The sequence below is a fragment of the Bidens hawaiensis genome, unplaced genomic scaffold, assembly GCF_021521415.1.
Source record: "Bidens hawaiensis isolate Kalapana, Puna unplaced genomic scaffold, B.hawaiensis_p1.1 tig00036348_1, whole genome shotgun sequence".
NCBI lineage: Eukaryota > Viridiplantae > Streptophyta > Magnoliopsida > Asterales > Asteraceae > Bidens > Bidens hawaiensis.
In genome coordinates, this window is record NW_027496338.1 from 150,421 (window position 1) to 168,614 (window position 18,194).

General features: G+C 37.2%; 3 protein-coding genes and 1 pseudogene across 3 annotated transcripts; 3 read left to right on the plus strand and 1 right to left on the minus strand.

Moving 5' to 3' along the window:
* Positions 1–423: 423 nt before the first annotated feature.
* On the plus strand, positions 424–8,102 carry LOC143588382 (myosin-1-like). The gene is given in 23 exon segments (XM_077069398.1): positions 424–498; positions 2,004–2,105; positions 2,186–2,329; positions 2,422–2,486; positions 2,488–2,525; positions 2,625–2,652; positions 2,741–2,906; positions 2,983–3,046; positions 3,142–3,240; positions 3,321–3,424; positions 4,410–4,548; positions 4,630–4,747; positions 4,834–5,077; positions 5,187–5,264; positions 5,364–5,522; positions 5,615–5,818; positions 5,905–6,110; positions 6,370–6,505; positions 6,579–6,708; positions 6,784–6,930; positions 7,003–7,070; positions 7,238–7,669; positions 7,672–8,102. Coding segments are annotated over 23 exon segments (3,186 nt in total). The 3' UTR covers positions 7,912–8,102.
* Positions 8,103–8,945: 843 nt separating this feature from the next.
* Positions 8,946–10,184, plus strand: LOC143588383 (uncharacterized; annotated as a pseudogene).
* A 1,695-nt stretch (positions 10,185–11,879) lies between these two features.
* Positions 11,880–13,269, plus strand: LOC143588371 (uncharacterized). The gene has a single exon (XM_077069391.1). The coding sequence runs from the start codon at positions 12,042–12,044 to the stop codon at positions 13,266–13,268; it is 1,227 nt and encodes a 408-aa protein (XP_076925506.1). The 5' UTR covers positions 11,880–12,041; the 3' UTR covers position 13,269.
* Positions 13,270–13,535: 266 nt separating this feature from the next.
* Positions 13,536–16,511, minus strand: LOC143588384 (uncharacterized). Its single transcript, XM_077069399.1, has 4 exons — positions 16,448–16,511; positions 14,772–14,911; positions 14,512–14,697; positions 13,536–14,034 (listed from the first exon to the last, which is right to left on the minus strand). Exons 1-4 carry the CDS (start codon positions 16,509–16,511, stop codon positions 13,669–13,671), a joined length of 756 nt encoding a protein of 251 aa, XP_076925514.1. The 3' UTR covers positions 13,536–13,668.
* Between the last annotated feature and the right edge of the window lie 1,683 nt (positions 16,512–18,194).

Here is an 18,194-nt window from a genome sequence, read left to right on the forward strand (position 1 = left end):
GTTGGTGAGTTTCACAATTTGAGTAATCCTTGATAAAATCAATATCATAGTATAATATTATCTGGGGACACTGTTAACCCAGTACTGTATCCATTCCGGGGGCAACGTTAACCCAGAAACACTTCTAGGGACATCTGGGGACACGGTTAACCCAGTACTGTACTCATTCCGGGGGCAAAGTTAACCCAGAAACACTATGTAATTATGCTGAGCCCACAAGCGAAACCTCTGTCTGGGGACACGGTTAACCCAGTACTGTACTCATTCCGGGGGCAAAGTTAACCCAGAAACACTGCTAGGGACATCTGGGGCCACTGTTAACCCAGTACTGTACCCATTCCTTACTATTCCCGTACAATCAAATATTTATAAATCCACGCAAATCCATGCGTTCAGTATGTACTTAAACATTTCAATAGTAACATGCTTTCCGCCCCGGTTTTGAGGTCTTGGGGTAACAAGAGATGGGGGGATACTGCTTCTTATGTGGCTAAAAAGGTAAATCTGGTATCCAAGTTCTTGATATATATTGCAAAAATGATCTTGTTTAATCTTGTATTTGTTTTTTCTGTCTGACTTCATCTCTGAAACATGATTTGATAGGAAAGTTTTCATTATTGATACATATGTTCAGTTGATCGTATCAAACAGTCAATCCAAGAATTTGTAATAATGTAATCTTGAAAAAAAATAGATCCATTGAAGCATGCATTGCTATTTTCTTGTTTCTGGCTTTTCATCTGCTTAAACTGTTCATGCATACAACATATCCACATCTACTATCTTCACACACACCCACACACATATCAATTTGAAGCCTATATTTGAAAACTGTTTTGCACATACATGAGGAACCTTATGTGGGTTTCTATAGAAAATTTTGAAAGCATAATGAACAGTCACTCAAATCTCACATAATGATGAGTGGTTTGATTGTTGGAGATGGAAATGATGAAATCAAGATGATGACAAATGAGATTGTTTCTGTGTATCGAAGAAAAGTAAGAATGAGATGATTTTGTTTCTGTTTGTTTCTATGTGTATGCCTGTAAAAGTGTAAAGTTCTATCAGTTAGTTTGTAAGCTGGCAAAAATTTGTTGCGAACTGAAAGTGTGCTGTGTGTGATAGATTGATCTACGCGGGCTGTTTTTTCTTGATTCTTTTAGAATAAACATTGGCTTGTGGGCAAAGTTGTGCCACACATAAGTTAAAGTGTAAAATTGATAAATCAGCTTTCCTATTTTTTTGCTAGCATATATGTTTCCTTTGAGTTAGTTGTTGCAAGTTGTTTAGCAACCTTTGCTTTAAGGAAGTTTAAGAGGCACATTAGTGATAAGAGTCTTCATAAATTATCGTTATATAGATACCTCTTCAAATCTATTTCCAAATATCTATGCATGACAAGAAACGAGGAATGATTCAAAAGCCAAACAAATGATTAATTGGTTGGTTGACATTAAGCAAGGTAATGCATTGTCAAGATAACAATGTTTGTGTTTAACGTTTGCTGTAATATTTGATCACTCAAAAAAACCCATATGGGAAATCAAGGTGGAAGTCAGCAAGATTCAGTACTACTTGATGAATGCATATCTTGTAACACAATGTATGAAAAAGCTATGTAGTGCCGTAGTGGATTATATCTGTTGTAATATTATTTGCAAGTTAATGTTTTCTTTCATTCAACCAGACTGGAAACACTAGCATCTACTTTACTTACAGTAAACTAAAAAATATCAAATCTTACACAGTGAGAAAAGCCTCAGTTTTCTAGATAGTCAATGAATATATAAACTGATTGCATTTCATGATTTCAATGATCTACCTTATTCATAGGACAACATAAGACTGTAATTTCATTAACTCGATGTGTTGAAAGGTTACTTTAATCTATATGCAAATTAATATTAGTACAAGTTTATCGTATTGTTGGCTTTTGAGGTTAACTTATATACATATGTCATATTGTCACGCATCTAATATTACTCATCTCGATGATTCAGAAGCTTCAATCATGGTTCCAAACATCTGATGGGAACTGGGAGCTGGCCAAGATTATATCTATTTCAGGATCCGAGTCACTCATATCATTCTCTGAAGAAAAAGTAAGCTAACTAATTTTTTGTTACTTATTCTTACTGGTGTTTCAGATAATCACAACTGTTAATTTGACTTCTCATTTTAGGTATTAAAGGTGAGTTCTGATAGCCTATTACCTGCAAACCCAGAAATCCTTGATGGAGTAGATGATCTTATGCAACTAAGTTATCTAAACGAACCATCAGTCTTGTACAATCTTCAATACAGATATGATAGAGACATGATCTATGTAAGTGTCAACCAATATTATAAAGTTTTTCCATACACTCCAAAACTTGTTATCTTTATTAATGTTGTGTTCGCCTCATTCTCTGTTAATAGTCCAAAGCAGGACCGGTTTTGGTTGCCATCAATCCCTTCAAGAAAATCCCATTATACGGGAGTGAAGCCTATTGCTGATACAGCTATCCGGGAAATGATTAGAGGTTTTTTTAAAATGTTTCCCTTTTACACTTTTATGAAGCTTCTTTTGTCACTTTGGTCATCTGATTATGTAATTCTTGCTCTTTTGTTTTGTCTTGCAGATGAAGTAAATCAATCTATTGTGATAAGGTTAGTTCAAGAATCTTTATAGGAATGCTTATATGTTCTCTACTACATACGAATATAATGCACTCATGTTATATATTAAATTGTCTAGTGGTGAAAGTGGAGCTGGCAAAACTGAAACGGCAAAGATAGCAATGCAATATTTGGCTGCTCTGGGAGGTGGAAGTGGAATAGAATATGAAATACTGAAAACCAATCCGATTTTAGAGGCTTTTGGTAATGCAAAAACATCAAGAAATAACAATTCGAGTCGTTTTGTAAGTTCCTTCTCTTCATGTTGGCTTTAAAGTTTCTACGTTGGCTCTAATTCTAACGATAGCACATGAATATCAGGGAAAGTTGATCGAAATTCACTTCAGTGAAACTGGAAAAATATTTGGTGCCAAGATCCAGACTTGTAAGATCAATGTCACATTCTTTTCAAATTTTCGAATAAAAATTATATTATTATTTTGTTGACATGGGTGTCCTGCTATTTTCAATAATTTACAGTTTTGCTTGAAAAGTCAAGAGTTGTTCAATGCACAGAGGGAGAACGATCATATCATTCATTTTACCAGCTTTGTGCGGGAGCTCCACCTTCTCTTAGGGGTATTAATTTCTGAATCTCTTAAATTTTAAATAATATTGAGTATTTATCACCATTTATCTTTCTGTTTACTATGTTACAGAGAAATTAAACTTGAAGAGTGCGAATGAGTACAAATATTTGCAGCAAAGTACCTGTTATTCAATTAATGGGGTGGATGATGCCGAAGAATTTCGTGTTGTAGTGGTACTGCATCTGTCATTTCACTTTTGTTTTATAAAAGATTTGTTGATATTTGTAAAGAACGATGGAGAATTAGACAGTGATGTGACCCACCGAGTTCAGATAGGATGGTGTAGATGGAAAGCAGCCACAGGTATATTGTGCGACAAGAGTTTTCCGACTAAACTAAAGGGAAAATTCTATAGGGTGGCAGTTAGACCTGCAATGCTATATGGAACAGATTGTTGGGCCATCAAGAAGGCACAAGTGCGGAAGATGGAGGTAGCAGAAATGAGAATGCTACGTTGGATGTGTGGGCACACAAGGCTAGACCGAATAAGAAACGTTGTGTTTCGCGAGAGATTAGGGGTGGCGAACATAGCAGACAAGATAAGAGAGTGGAGATTGAGATGGTTTGGACATGTAAAGAGAAGACAGACGACGAATCCTGTTAGATCCGTTGAAAACATTACTATAGAGGGGAGGAGGGGTAGAGGACGACCGAAATTGACTTGGGATGAGAGGATTAGGCATGATTTGATAGAGCTAAACCTCTCCGAGGACATGGTTGAGGATAGGAATTCGTGGAGAAGTAGAATTAAAGTTAAGGATTTTTAGAGAGAATTGAATACCTTAGGGCTTAGACTTAACTTATTTAGGTCACATACCATAATGGTATTTCCCTTACATATATTATTATTATTATTATTATAATTATTATTAGCTTTTATATAGCTGTTAAACTGTGATCTTATTATTAATATTATTATAATTAGTAGTAGTTTTTATATAACTGTTAAACTTTGATTTCCTTTATTTTACTTCATACACATGTATTTAGAGCCGAGGGTCTCTCTGGAAGCCACCTCTTTATTCCTTTGGATAGAGGTACGGTGTGCCTACATCCCACCCTCCCCAGACCCTACTTATAGCTTTGCTGTCGGTGGGATTTTACTGGGCATAATTGATTGATTGATTGATTGTTTTAAAGTTTCTATCTTTTTTTCAGGAAGCACTGGATACTGTTCATGTTAGCAAAGAGAATCAAGAAAATGCTTTTGCAATGCTTACAGCAGTATTGTGGCTTGGAAATGTGACATTCTCTATAGTTGATAATGAAAACCATGTTGAACCTGTTATTGATGAAGGTAAATTTTAATTGTTTATTATATATGCATTCAATTAATCATGCATTTTTGTCAAGTTTACTATAATAATGTCAATAACAGCTCTGCTGAATGTGGCTAAGTTAATCGGTTGTGAGGCTGATGATCTAAAGCTTGCTTTATCTACCCGGAAAATGAAAGTTAATAATGATATCATTGTTCAAAAGCTAACACTAGCTCAGGTAAGTAAATAATTAATCATTAATTTATTACAAACAGTTTATGGGGTTAACTTTATTGTAATTTATTTAAACCATAATTATTTCTGGCAATTGACACAAGAGATGCTTTGGCAAAATCAATATATTCTTGTTTGTTTGATTGGTTGGTGGAACAAATCAACAAATCACTTGCTGTAGGCAAACGTCGAACAGGAAGATCTATTAGCATTCTTGATATTTACGGTTTCGAATCATTTGATGTTAATAGTTTTGAGCAGTTTTGCATTAATTATGCAAATGAGCGACTGCAGCAACATTTCAATCGTCATTTATTCAAGTTAGAACAGAAGGTAATCCTTTTGACTAGTAAACTTTAAGAGTGATGATTAACTGATTATTATTTTGTTTGTGTGGGAATTAACAGTTTTTTTTTTACGTTAAATAAATTGGGTGTCTTAGGAATACATTCAAGATGGCATTGATTGGGCTAAAGTGGAGTTTGAAGACAATCAAGATTGTCTTAATCTTTTTGAAAAGGTTTCCTGCTTATCCCATAACATATTTTAAATGTGTTTATTGTTATTTTTTGTTTTTAAAAGTAAAAATCCTCAAATCTTTTACCTTTTTTTTTTACAGAAACCATTGGGTCTACTGACTTTGTTAGATGAAGAATCTACATTCCCAAATGGCACGGATATGACGTTTGCAACCAAGCTAAAACAACATTTAAAAACCAATTCTTGTTTTAGAGGAGAACGAGGAAAAGCGTTTACAGTTCATCATTATGCAGGAGAAGTAAGCACGCACGCATACACACATCTTTCTTTAATACAATGATTATATTATTTGGTGTTAAAAGTTAGTAATATAAGTCGGTTCTCTCTCAGGTTATTTATGATACAAGTGGATTTCTGGAGAAAAACCGTGATTTATTACATTTGGATTCCATTCAACTTTTATCCTCTTGCACATGTGAACTCCCACAAGTTTTTGCATCAAATTTGCCTTCATCAGAAAAACCCGTTCCTGGACCGCTACATAAATCAGGTGGAGCAGATTCTCAGAAGCTTAGTGTTGTAACAAAGTTTAAGGTATGGATGTATGGTCACTTTAAAGGTCATACATTATTATTTGTAACATCTTTTAAGGTTAATTTGTTTTATATCTTTTTAATCAGGGCCAACTGTTCCAATTAATGCAACGGTTGGAAAGCACGACACCTCATTTCATACGTTGCATTAAACCTAATAATTCACAGTCTCCTGGTATTTACCAACAAGGACTTGTGTTACAACAGCTGAGATGTTGTGGTGTTTTGGAAGTTGTTAGAATTTCAAGATCTGGATTTCCAACGAGAATGTCCCACCAGAAATTTGCAAGAAGGTATATTATTTTTAGGGGCAATTACATATATACCCCTTGAAAGCTCGAATAATATCATGACCATTATAGCCTTCTCCTTCTCCGTACACTTCATATTCTCATATTAGTGCAAGTTTTAAGGGAAGGGTATAAATGCCATGAATATTAAAACGTTTGATATTTTGATTTCTCTTTCTTCCAATCCCTCTCTTTTTATTATCAACTTAAAATTAGTTAAAAGATATTATTTATTTACACACCACCGTCTTTCTTGCATTAGGTATGGCTTTCTTCTGCTAGAACATGTTGCAATGCAAGATCCACTAAGCGTATCAGTTGCCATTCTTCACCAGTTTGATATTCTTCCTGAAATGTATCAAATTGGTTACACAAAGTTGTTCTTTCGTACCGGACAGGTTAGATAAAAAAAATAATAACTTTTAAATTATTAAACTACAAACCCGTTAACTTTTTGTAAATATGTTTCAGATCGGTAAACTTGAGGATACACGAAACAGAACACTTAATGGTATACTACGTGTTCAAAGCTGCTTTAGAGGCCACAAAGCTCGTCAATACATGAAGGAGCTTAAAAGAGGAATTATCACCCTTCAAGCATGTAAGTTAATTTAATATGTTTTATGTGAAAATGTGAAGATATGGAGATTTTACTAATTATAATATTCTTCTACAGTTGCTCGTGGTCAAAAAACTAGAAAGGAGTTTGCAATATTGCTACATAGACACAGGGCGGCTGTACTTATACAAAAAAATATTAAAGCGAAAATAAGCAAGAAAAGATTTGAAGATGTTCATGGCGCAACAATTACGTTACAAGCTGGTACTATTTTATGAGAAACTTAAATAATCATTTTTGTGTCTTCATTGTATCTTATTAAAAACGTCTTTTCAGTTATTCGTGGCTGGCTGGTTAGAAGATGCTCAGGCGACATTGCTTTACTTCAATTTGGTTCTGGAAAGGTAATTTCAGATACTGTAATTTTTATTTTATTTTTACCAATTATATTATGGTGCTAAATAACAAACAGTTAATGTTAATTAGTCTGGCATATGATAAAACAGATTGATAGTATTTACTTTTCAATACACACAACTTTGTAATTGTTTAAATTTTTTTATACAAACAGGGTAACGTGTCGGATGAAGTGATGGTAAAATCATCATATCTTGCTGAACTACAAAGAAGAATCCTAAAAGCCGAAGCTGGTTTAAGAGAAAAAGAAGAAGAAAATGATATTCTCCATCAACGTCTTCAACAATATGAAAATCGTTGGTCCGAATACGAGCTCAAAATGAAGTCAATGGAAGAAGTATGGCAAAAACAAATGCGTTCGTTACAATCCAGTCTTTCAATAGCCAAAAAGAGTCTTTCATATGATGATTCAGAAAGAAACTCAGATGCATCAATCAACACGGCAAATGACGAAACTGCCCCTGACTGGGATGCTTCTGCAACAAACGGCGGTGGAAAAAGAAACGGGCATGAAAATGCGAGACCGATGAGTGCTGGTTTGAGTGTGATTAGTCGGTTAGCTGAAGAGTTTGAACAAAGAAGTCAAAAGTGTTTGGTGATGACGCAAAGTTTTTGGTGGAAGTGAAGTCTGGCCAAGTCGAGGCTAATTTGAACCCGGATCATGAACTGAGGCGGTTGAAGCAAATGTTTGAAGGGTGGAAGAAGGATTATACTGCGCGGTTGAGGGAGACAAAGGTAATTTTGAACAAACTTGGACATGAAGAGGGTGACGGTGACAAAGGTAAAAAGAAATGGTGGGGAAGGCTTAATAGCTCGCGGGTTAATTGAGTTTTACATGGTTTTTAAATTTTAATACGCGATGTATAGCAAGTGTTTTAAGGGTCGGATGTCGATCTTTTGGTTTGTTGTTTATACTTATATTTTGTTGTGGATTTGGGTGTTTGACGACCATCAATATGTCGATGCATCGCTTCTGGTGAGCAAACGAAAAACGCTAATTATTCTTCATTTGAATTGAAGATGTTATTGGTTTTTATGAATCTAATTATTATTTTTTGGTCGTTGCTGGTTTCAATTAACGAATTGGCTTATAAGTGAGAACGATCTCACCTTTTATCATATTTGTTCTCAGCGGTTAGTGACTAATAAAATGTTAACGGCGTTAGTTGTAGGTTGTCGAAAAAACGTTTTTTCGCAGAAAACTCAAAAAATGGAAAAGTCAGACATTCATGCATGTACCATACAACGGTCGGCCCGTCTCAAAAATGCGGTGTGTGACTCAAACGGAAAACTTCAGGTCTGGGTTTGGTATTATGCATACCATCTAATAATGAGAAGGTTCGTCTCATTCCAACTTTTGGAGAAATACAGATCGAAACTTGTAAAGTTTGGAAAAATGACCAAATGGTCCTTCAACTTTGAAAGTAGGCAAAAATGCCACGGAAGTTTTCGGAGTGTTACATTAGCGGGTAAGGACCACCGTTTTATAAAATTCATACATATGGCTTAGTAATAAGTTTATAACTATAAGGACCAGCCATGCAGTTAAGTCCTTTTTTTATGTTCGTTCCAATCCCCGAAATTTTAAATGGTTCTCGGAAACAGCCCGTTATATTATATTAACTTTATCACACATTCATGCATGTACCATACAAGAGTTTTTGTTCTTTTATGCTAGAACAAAAATCCAAATTGAGTCTTGTGACTTCACAAAACATTTGTCCAAACAACAAACATTTGCTAACACACGTATGCAACACTAACTTATATATATATATATATATATATAAATGCATGTACTCATCTATACTATCCATATTCATATGCACATCTTCAATTCCATTCTTATCATAAACATAAACATGCCAACTTCATCTAACTCTCAAGCCAACAACAAAAACCTACAAGACCTCATTGAATCAGCCAGCCCGTTCCTCCGTGAAGACGTCGAGTCAATCGACAAAAACCTCCCAACCCTTTTAACCATCATCTGCTCAGCCGGTGCTGGCGAATGCTGGCACAGGCTGGGCACCTTTTCAGACCATTTATACCATGTCGCATCCTCAAGCTCTGGAAGGCGCCCAACCCTATATGTCTCTTCGGTCTCTTCCATTCGGTTTACTCCAACTCCTACCACGGCCTTGCGATCTTCGACCCATTAAAAGACCGAGATATTGTTCGAGAACATGTTGGGCACGTAGCCGAGGAGTTAATCCACTTGTTTTGCATTGTACCTCGTCACACGCTCATCCACGATGATCTTGTGTTTCTTTACACTGATTCCGAGCTTAGGGACCACCTTCAAGCCTCAGAAGAGTGTTTAAAAGCCGGTGTGAGCACAAAAGATGAAATATGGAGGAGTAAGCTTCGGGAAGTTGTTCCGGTGAATGGTGTTGAGGTTAAACACATTAGAACCGGCGAACGGGTGGTTATACCAAGAAGAGTAGTCGCGGTTTTCGTCCTCGTGACAATAGCAGACTTTGTTGACCAGTATGGTTATCAAGACGAGTTGCATGGTAACGTGGACGGGCGGCTTGAGTTCACGGGAAACACGAACTACGACGTGTTATGGCCGGGTAATGGGAAGCCGGGGTTGTGGATGAATTTGATATCGAAAATGGCGGGTATTTATACTTTGTTGGTTCGGGACGAGGAGATTTTAATGCGAGAAAACCCATCTGACCGCGGATTTGAAGAGGTGGAGCTCGTGGTCCCACGGGTTTTCGATGGGTGTACGAAGATTCTTGACCCGAGTGATCAGATCATGGCTAGAGACTTGTATTGGGAGGCTGTTTATGACCAAAAGGTGAACAAAGACAAGGGTGAAGAGTTGTTGGTTAAGTGTGTTGAGATGAACCCATTAGTGGGTGAGCCTCATGTTTTGTTGAGCCAGTTTTATATGAGCCGAGGGCGGTTCGAGGAGGCGCAAACCGAGGCTGAAGATGGTTTGAGCCTGTTGCTGGAGTGGGGGTGTGCATGGGACAAAAGGGTGTCATGGGAAGGGTGGGTTGCTTGGTCTAGAGTCTTGTTGAGTAAAAGCAAAAGAGAGGTCTTGGCCTAATACTTCATGGGGGATCATTGGTTTGGGCCTTGTTAGGTAGCTTTTGTTGGTGTAAAAATAATAATAAAGCCCAAATATGTTGTTTAATGGGCCAGGTTTTTAGGGTTTGTTATGTTTAAATTTCATTTATTATATGTTTTAATGTTTGGGTCTTTAGGTGCATAGAAAACCCAAACCGGACATGGAAAAAAAACCCGGAACCGGTTCCTTTTTTATGCCCGAGTTTTTAATACACGAACCCGTACTCGACCCTACCTGTAGGATACAGATAGGGTATGCATTTCAAAAGCCGTGCCCGAATCGGACCTGATTTGTACCTAGGTTTTTCTAATACCCGAAACCGGGTTTTTCAAATACCCGGCCTATACCCGAAATTACCCGAAAAATACCTGAAAATGCCCGAAAAGTACCCCTAAAAAATGAAACCCCTTAAAAATCCAATCTATACATGAAAAAAAGCCCGAAAAAAACCCGAAAATAGGATTTTTCACTACCCGGAAATTGGGTATTCAAATACCCGGTTTAGAATACCTGGTTCTATACCCGACCCGAACCCGATACACAGGGTATGGTTTTTAGAGGCAATACCCGGACCCGGACCAGAACCCGAATCCGACCCGGGTATTGCCAATACCCGGTCATACCCGAACCCGGTTCCACACCCGGAACCGGGTATTTGAAAACCCCGATTTGTACACCTCTATTGTTAAGTAGATTTTGTTCTATTTGTGTCAAAATAATGGTAAGGCCAAAATATGTTGCTTATACGGCCTTGGGCGTTGCGGCGATCATATTGACGTTTGTTATGTAGAACGATAGTACGAGACACAAAGGATGCATGTAAAATAAGTTCATGAAATGGTTAATCCAGGAAACTAAATCCAATCAAAGGCAGCAGCTTATTGCCCGCTTACCTGCCTCTCTATTGTAATTGGATCACTTTATTGATGTTATTAAACGACCAAAAGGTCAAAGGCAATAGCCATAACTCTTTAACTCACCAGCCCAAGAACTCTACAGCTTCTACAAGGCTCAAATGGTATAACCGGGAAACCAAGAAAACAAAAATCGTCTCAATAAAGTAATTTTAATTTTTAAACACTTTATGCGTGCTAAACTTAAACCCGACTGTTCTAGTATCGTATTCGGATGGAGTTTTTCATCGTGTCAGAAATTACCACCCCTAATCAGATTTTCACGAGGGGAAGAGTATGACTTCCTCATAATCAACATCTTTCGATACTAAGATGGCTATATTCAAAGTCAATACATGCACAAAGTTTACAAAATAATGTTACTCTCGTCATAATATTAATGAGGATCAAGCTATGACATGCAAACCTATATGCCATTACTCTCGTCATAAAAATAATGTTATCTCTACGACCACCCTTCAACGTGAGAATCAGTAGAGTAAGAGTAAGAGTGAGAGATTGAAGATGAGCTTCTGATTGGTTCTCAGGATCATCACTTGGATTGATCTCTTATCGGTTGACATGCAGACACCTTCTTAGATCGTTCCTTTTAGTGATTGACACGTGGACAAAATTGGTTACAACTGCTAAACAGGTATTTTCAATCCTCACAAACCGTCATGTCATGTCAGCTGTCATATCAGGTTCAACATCATTTAAAAACACTCATTTTTGTCACAACGGTACAATTTCAAACACCCATTAAAAATATTAAAATAATATACGAGTTATTATTTGTCTCCTTTGAATATTTGTGTGATACCACCTGATCCACGTTTAGGATGCTCTTTGAAGTAAAATCCAAATACAATTGTCTAAAAAACAAATATTTGATGACACTTATGTGACAAAATATCATAATTATATATGAACTCATCTCACATTCACATCTTCTATTCCAAAACTTGCAAATCATCACAAACATGCCAACTTCATACAATGAAAACCTACAAGGCCTCATCGAATCAGCCCGCCCTTTCCTGCGGGAAGACGTTGAGTCAATCGACAAAAACCTCCCAACCCTCTTGACCATCATCCGCTCAGCCGGTGCAAGCGAGTTCTGGCACCGGCTGGGCACCTTTTCTGACCATTTATACCAAGTCTACCGCGTCCTCAAGCTCTGGAAGGCATCTGATCCCATTTGTCTTTTCGGTCTTTTGCATTCTGTTTACTCCAACTCTTATCATGATATGGCTATCTTTGACCCGTTGACTGACCGGGAAACTGTTCGAAACCATGTGGGACCCGTAGCTGAGGAACTAATCCACTTGTTCTGCATAGTGCCTCGCCAAACTCTCATCCACGATGACTTTATGCATCATTACACTGATTCCGAGCTTCGGGACCACCTTCAAGCTTCTGAATGTTATTTGAACGCGAGAAAAGACGAAAGCTGGCGGAAGAAGCTTCAGGAAGTCGCTCCGGCCGCTGGAATTAAGGTTAACCATATTAGAACTGGTGAACCGATGGTCATTCCGAGAAGGGTGCTAGCAGTTTTTCTACTCATCTCCATAATTGACTATGCAGACCAGTATTATGGCTATCAAGATGAGTTGCACGGTAACACCAACGGCCGCCTTGAGTTCTCTGAGAACAACTTTGACGTTTTATGGCCCGGGAACGGGAAGCCAGGACTGTGGATGAACATGATATCGAAAATGGCGGCTATTTACACTTTGCTGGTGCGAGAAGAAGAGATCTTGAAGCAAGAGCAACGATCAGACCGCCATGAAAACGGGTTTGAAGAGCTCGAGCTTGTGATCCCGCCTGTATTTGACCGGTGCACCAAGATTCTTGACCCGAGTGACCAGATCATGGCTAGAGACTTGTACTGGGAAGCTGTGTATGACCATAAGTCAAACAAGGAGAAGGGTGAAGAGTTGTTGGTGAAGTCTATTGAAATGAACCCATTTGTGGGCGAACCACATTTGTTGTTGAGCCAGTTTTATATGAGCCGAGGGCGGTTCGAGGAGGCGCAAACCGAGGCTGAAGATGGTTTGAGCCTGTTGCTGGAGTGGGGGTGTGCATGGGACAAAAGGGTGTCATGGGAAGGGTGGGTTGCTTGGTCTAGAGTCTTGTTGAGTAAAGCTAAAGAGAGGTCTTGGCCTAATACTTCATGGGGGATCATTGGTTTGGGCCTTGTTAAGTAGATGTAGATTTTGTTCAAGTGTCAAAATAATAATAAAGCCCAAATATTTGTTTAATGGGCCAGGTTTTTAGGTTTTGTTATGTTTAAAGTTGGAAAAATGTTTTTTCTTTCTCAACTGTAAACCAAACCGGCTGTCGGTTTGAACATATATGCCAACCCACCGAAAATTTGGCGATAACAAACCCAAACTGATGACCGATTTAAACAGTTTCACAAAAGCCATTGAAAGTTTCATATTTGGATTACATATTGGTTCATGATTAAATAACTAATCAAAAAAACAAAATCTGTTCAGTTACAATCTCTGTTGAAACAAATAATGAAACAACAAAGCATATTATAGTCCCAAATGCAAAATAAATAATATGCAGTTATACAAAGAGGTGACACTTACCTGATATTTATTCATCATCTTCTCGCATATCGGATTTCCTCTTAGCTTGCACCGCCAAACGCGCATCTCGTTCCCTTTCAAACTGACGATAATCTGCACGCTCCAAGAACGAAACTTTATCTAGATATTTGTTTCCACTTTTCTTATAAGTTTCAAGTTCTTCATCCAAGCGGTTTTCTTCCTTAAACTCGCCCCAGTCTTTTTTAGTCTTATCAAGAACACTTAGTTTTGGTTTCTTTTTAATCTGTTCAAGAATTGCATCAACTGCAGAAGAGTTGCCAGCCTTTTCTTTTTCTAACGATTCTGCCATGTTGGCATCAACTAACTTTTTAACTTCAATGGATTCACCTGCAAAGTCTCTCACTTCTCTCACCTGCAAAATCAAAAGTCAAAAATGTTAATAAATACAGTAAAGTAGGCCGTTAGTCACTGTAGTTTTGGTCAAATAATCATTTTAATCCAAAATTTCTAATTTGGCGTATAGCAGTTTCATTTTCGCTTCAATTAAAGCCAGTGTTAAATTTGTTTGTTTAATGGAAGAGCAATTTTAGTCATTGTACACACAAGAACTACTTGTGTAATTTACTCAATAATCTGATACTTGGGTGATTAATTGTGTAAATTACAAATATTAGATTACTGAGTAAATTACACAAATAGTCCATATGTGTAAAAAGACTAAAACGCCCTTCTATTTAGCATAAAAATCTAACAGTCTGGCTTTAATTGAAACGTAAATGAAACCACTTAGAACTTTTGGATGAAAAGCCAAAAAGGGCTATTTTGACCAAATTACAGGAACTAAAAAAACAAAATATTATCTGAAGGAATGAAACAGCAATGAATATACCTCAACTTTTCCTCTTCCTGCAAGAGCAGCCATATTGGCAGCATCCTTGGCGGCAGAGAGGGCGGCAGCTGCAACCTTTAAGGCATCTTCACCGACGCTTTCTTGTTTATCCACTGGTTTTGGAACTGGTGCAGGATGGACGGGTGAGCTTGTCTTCGGACCGAGTCCAAGAACTGTCATCCAGCTCTAATGAAGATGGACAAATGAATATGTTGAGTTGAAAATAGTTCTATTAAAAGATTATGTATAAGAAGAGTTACCGGAGCAGGTTGTTTTGAAGAAGGTTTAGATGAATTTCCTTTATTAATTGTCGTAGACTTTTTAAGAATTGAATTCAGCTTATCTGTGGAAATCCCTTTATTCATCTGCTGCCATACAGCATCAACTCTAGCATTTTTGACTGAGATTTTGGAAAAAAGAGTTTAACCAAATTAATATTTAAATCACTGGAATAAACACAAGTGTGAGAAAAAAAGGTATCTTGTAGCAGCCCGTCAAATTATAAAAACTTTCTGTTCTGTGTGAAAAACGAACTGAAATTTTTAACCACTTGCTAATGAATTTGGGCGTAAAATTTTGGGGAAACTATGAAAATTTTCCTTTTTGTCAGATGCAGCAGTGGTGTAGCTGCTGCTGTATACCTAAATGTCACTTGTGTTTAGGGGTGTAAACGAGCTGAGTCGCTCGTGAGCTACTCGAGATCGGATCAATAAAAAGCTCGAAACAAGCCGAGCCTGAAATAAAGCCCAATTAGACTTAATTATCAAGCCTGAGCCCAAGCTCGACCCATGTATGGGAAAATCGTTTAGGCTAGTCAAGCCTTAACGAGCCTAGTGTATTTTTAAGTTTTAAGTTTTTAACTCCTTCGGACTTATATGTATTAATCTCACACTGCAAAGCTGAGCTCTAGCTGAGCTTTGACTCATTTAAAGTACTGGGCATGAGCTCATCCAAACTTAGGCCCGTTAAAGCTTTTCTCAAAACATATAAAAATAACTAAAAGTGTATATAAATTATATAACAAACAGCAAACAAACCAAGCTTGAGCTTGAGCTTGAAAACCATCTCACGAGTCACAAGCTGAGCCTGAGCTTTATAAAATAGCTCAAAACCAGCCAAGCTGAAGCTCACGCTCTCGTTAAAGCGAGCCGAGCTTGAACTTGGCTTGTTTACACCCCTACTTGTCCTCATTCCTTTTACCCATGGTTTAAAAAAATGCTGTGAGGCGGCGCCTCGGTACGAGGCGGTTGCAAAACGAATTTAAGGCGGCGCCTCAGGGTTTAGAAATAAACGTATGCCTCTTTATGGCCGAGTCGGAAAAAAACGTCCGAGGCGTTAAAGAGGCGGGAAACCCTAACTTTTTTGTGTGTTTTAATGTTTGACTTTTGGTGTCAGTTTCAAGCTTATGTCTTTTATTATGATTTAGACTTTGTGTGTTTCTCATGACTAGTGAATCCGATGATGAAATTATTTTGGAAAGTTCTTTGTTTGATGTTAAGTATTTTTTTTTAATAAGATATATAATTTTTATATCCATTTTTAAAATCCGCCTCGAGCTTACGCCTTGTGTCGCCTCGAGGCTTACGCCTCGAGAGGCTGTGGGAAAACGCCTCGAGGCGCGATTCCGTACTTTTAAACCTTGCTTTTACGTTAACTAAAATTTATCATATAACAGAATGAAGCATTTCATCAAACACTTGGCGTGAAAACTTTCAAATTAATAATAATAATAATAATAATAATAATAATAATAATAATAATAATAATAATAATAATAATAATCAATAATCTTTACATCTATGGCTATATCAGTATTCACTAGTCTATTACTACTATTATTAGCAACTCCTAGTTTTCTTTTACCTCAGTAAGTATACGTCATCATCACTTACCAGTCTGCAGTTTTTGCTATATATATACAAATAATTGAAGATACCTTGAACGGTTTGAGGATTTGATTCAGAAGCATTAGCGGTAGGCTGCGGCTGTTGTTCAGCCATTAGAGTGTTTGAATATCCAATTCGAACCGTCAGATTTCGAATTCGATTGGTTGATTGTTTGCTAATTGGAGTGTTTGTGAGGATATGTTTGAATATTTGTAAACAGTAACGGGAGGATTTAAATATGGATGCAGAGAATGAATTCGAGGGTTTCAGAGTGAGGATGACGACGAGACCTTCAAACCTAATTAAATTAAAGTCCACGATGACTTTTATAGTGTTTTTCCTTTTTGAAAATATTAGGATTTGAACTCGGGTCAGGCGGGTTGTAATCGCGAGGAGTAGAGGTGCATAAACCGGGTATTCTCATGAACCGGAACCCGGTTTCGGGTATGGTCAACAAAAGTTAAAACCGGGTCCGGGTATAGTCGGGTATTTGACTGGTTCCACCGGGTTTTTTTTGGGTTTCGGGTAGGGTTGGGTCCGGTTTTGACCGGGTGTTACCGGGAGTCCGGGTCGGTTCCGGTTCCGGGTAGAAACCGCCGGGTCGGGTCGGGTCCGGAACCGGGTTTTTTGTGCACCTCTAGCGGGGAGGCTTAGTGCTACCGTTTTGGTCTAAAATCAAACAAGAACCAAAACTTTGGTTTTTTGAATTTTTAAGACCGTTCGGTTTCGGTTTTTTCAGTTTCACTTTTTTGATTTTGTTCAATTAAGCTTGAAAATTTTAAGTCAAAGATAATGAATTTAGGAATAAATAATTTTGTTAATTGTTAACTGATAAACTGTTATATATATGGACAAAAGTATTGGAGGTACGTATTTAATTAAATTCTTATAAAGTACTTATATTAAAAAAAATCTAGAAACTTGGTTCAGTTCGGTTCGGTTTTTATTATATGCAAACCCAAAACCGAACCGTTAGTTCGGTTTTACAAAAAAATGAAACCAAACTGTCGGTTTTTGTTTTGGTAAGTTTTTCAGTTTGGATCAGTTTTTTCGCTTTCCTGCACACCTATAGAGAGGTTGACCAACTGGGTTAGGCGCTAGTTCGGTTTTGTTTGGGTAAAAACATGCAGACTAAAGAATGTGAGCTCGGGTCCGTTATGTTGTAAATATAGTGTACGATCAATTGGGCTAGACGTCGCCTAAAGATTTGAACATGTGCCCGTGGGTTGTAAACATAGTGTCCATTCAACTGGCTAGGAATTAATTTGTCTTTAATACGAAACTAATTTAGTTTATATTCTAACAGAATTGGAAAACTTAGTTGGCACGTAAATCAAAACTATTCTTTTTAATGTATAATGTAATTGTCTTTTTGTATGCTTATATCATAAAGTAAGTTTCAAAAAAATGTTACCGTTTCTCAGATAAAGTTACTGGTGATAACTTATAAAGCACAAACTGGTAAAATGTCATCTAAACATTTTATACTGTTTAATACAAAATAAAATTTTCAATTTAATAGTACAAAATATAAACTTATAACTTGAAAACTTATTACTTACAACTTAAAGTTTAAACAACGTATGTATGAGTTCTCGGACTAAACAAGTCGACTTGTCTGAGTGTTGCCCCGCTGATTTCGGACTAGGCGCATCAGGCTTGCCCGGCTTTTGTCCCCACAAACTGTTGAATGTTGACGTTCTAAACCCATCTAAAGTGACATATAAGCAAAAACATCTATAATCCATTTTTGCTTATCTTAGTCACACAAAGAAACACATCAAAAATTTCGAATCA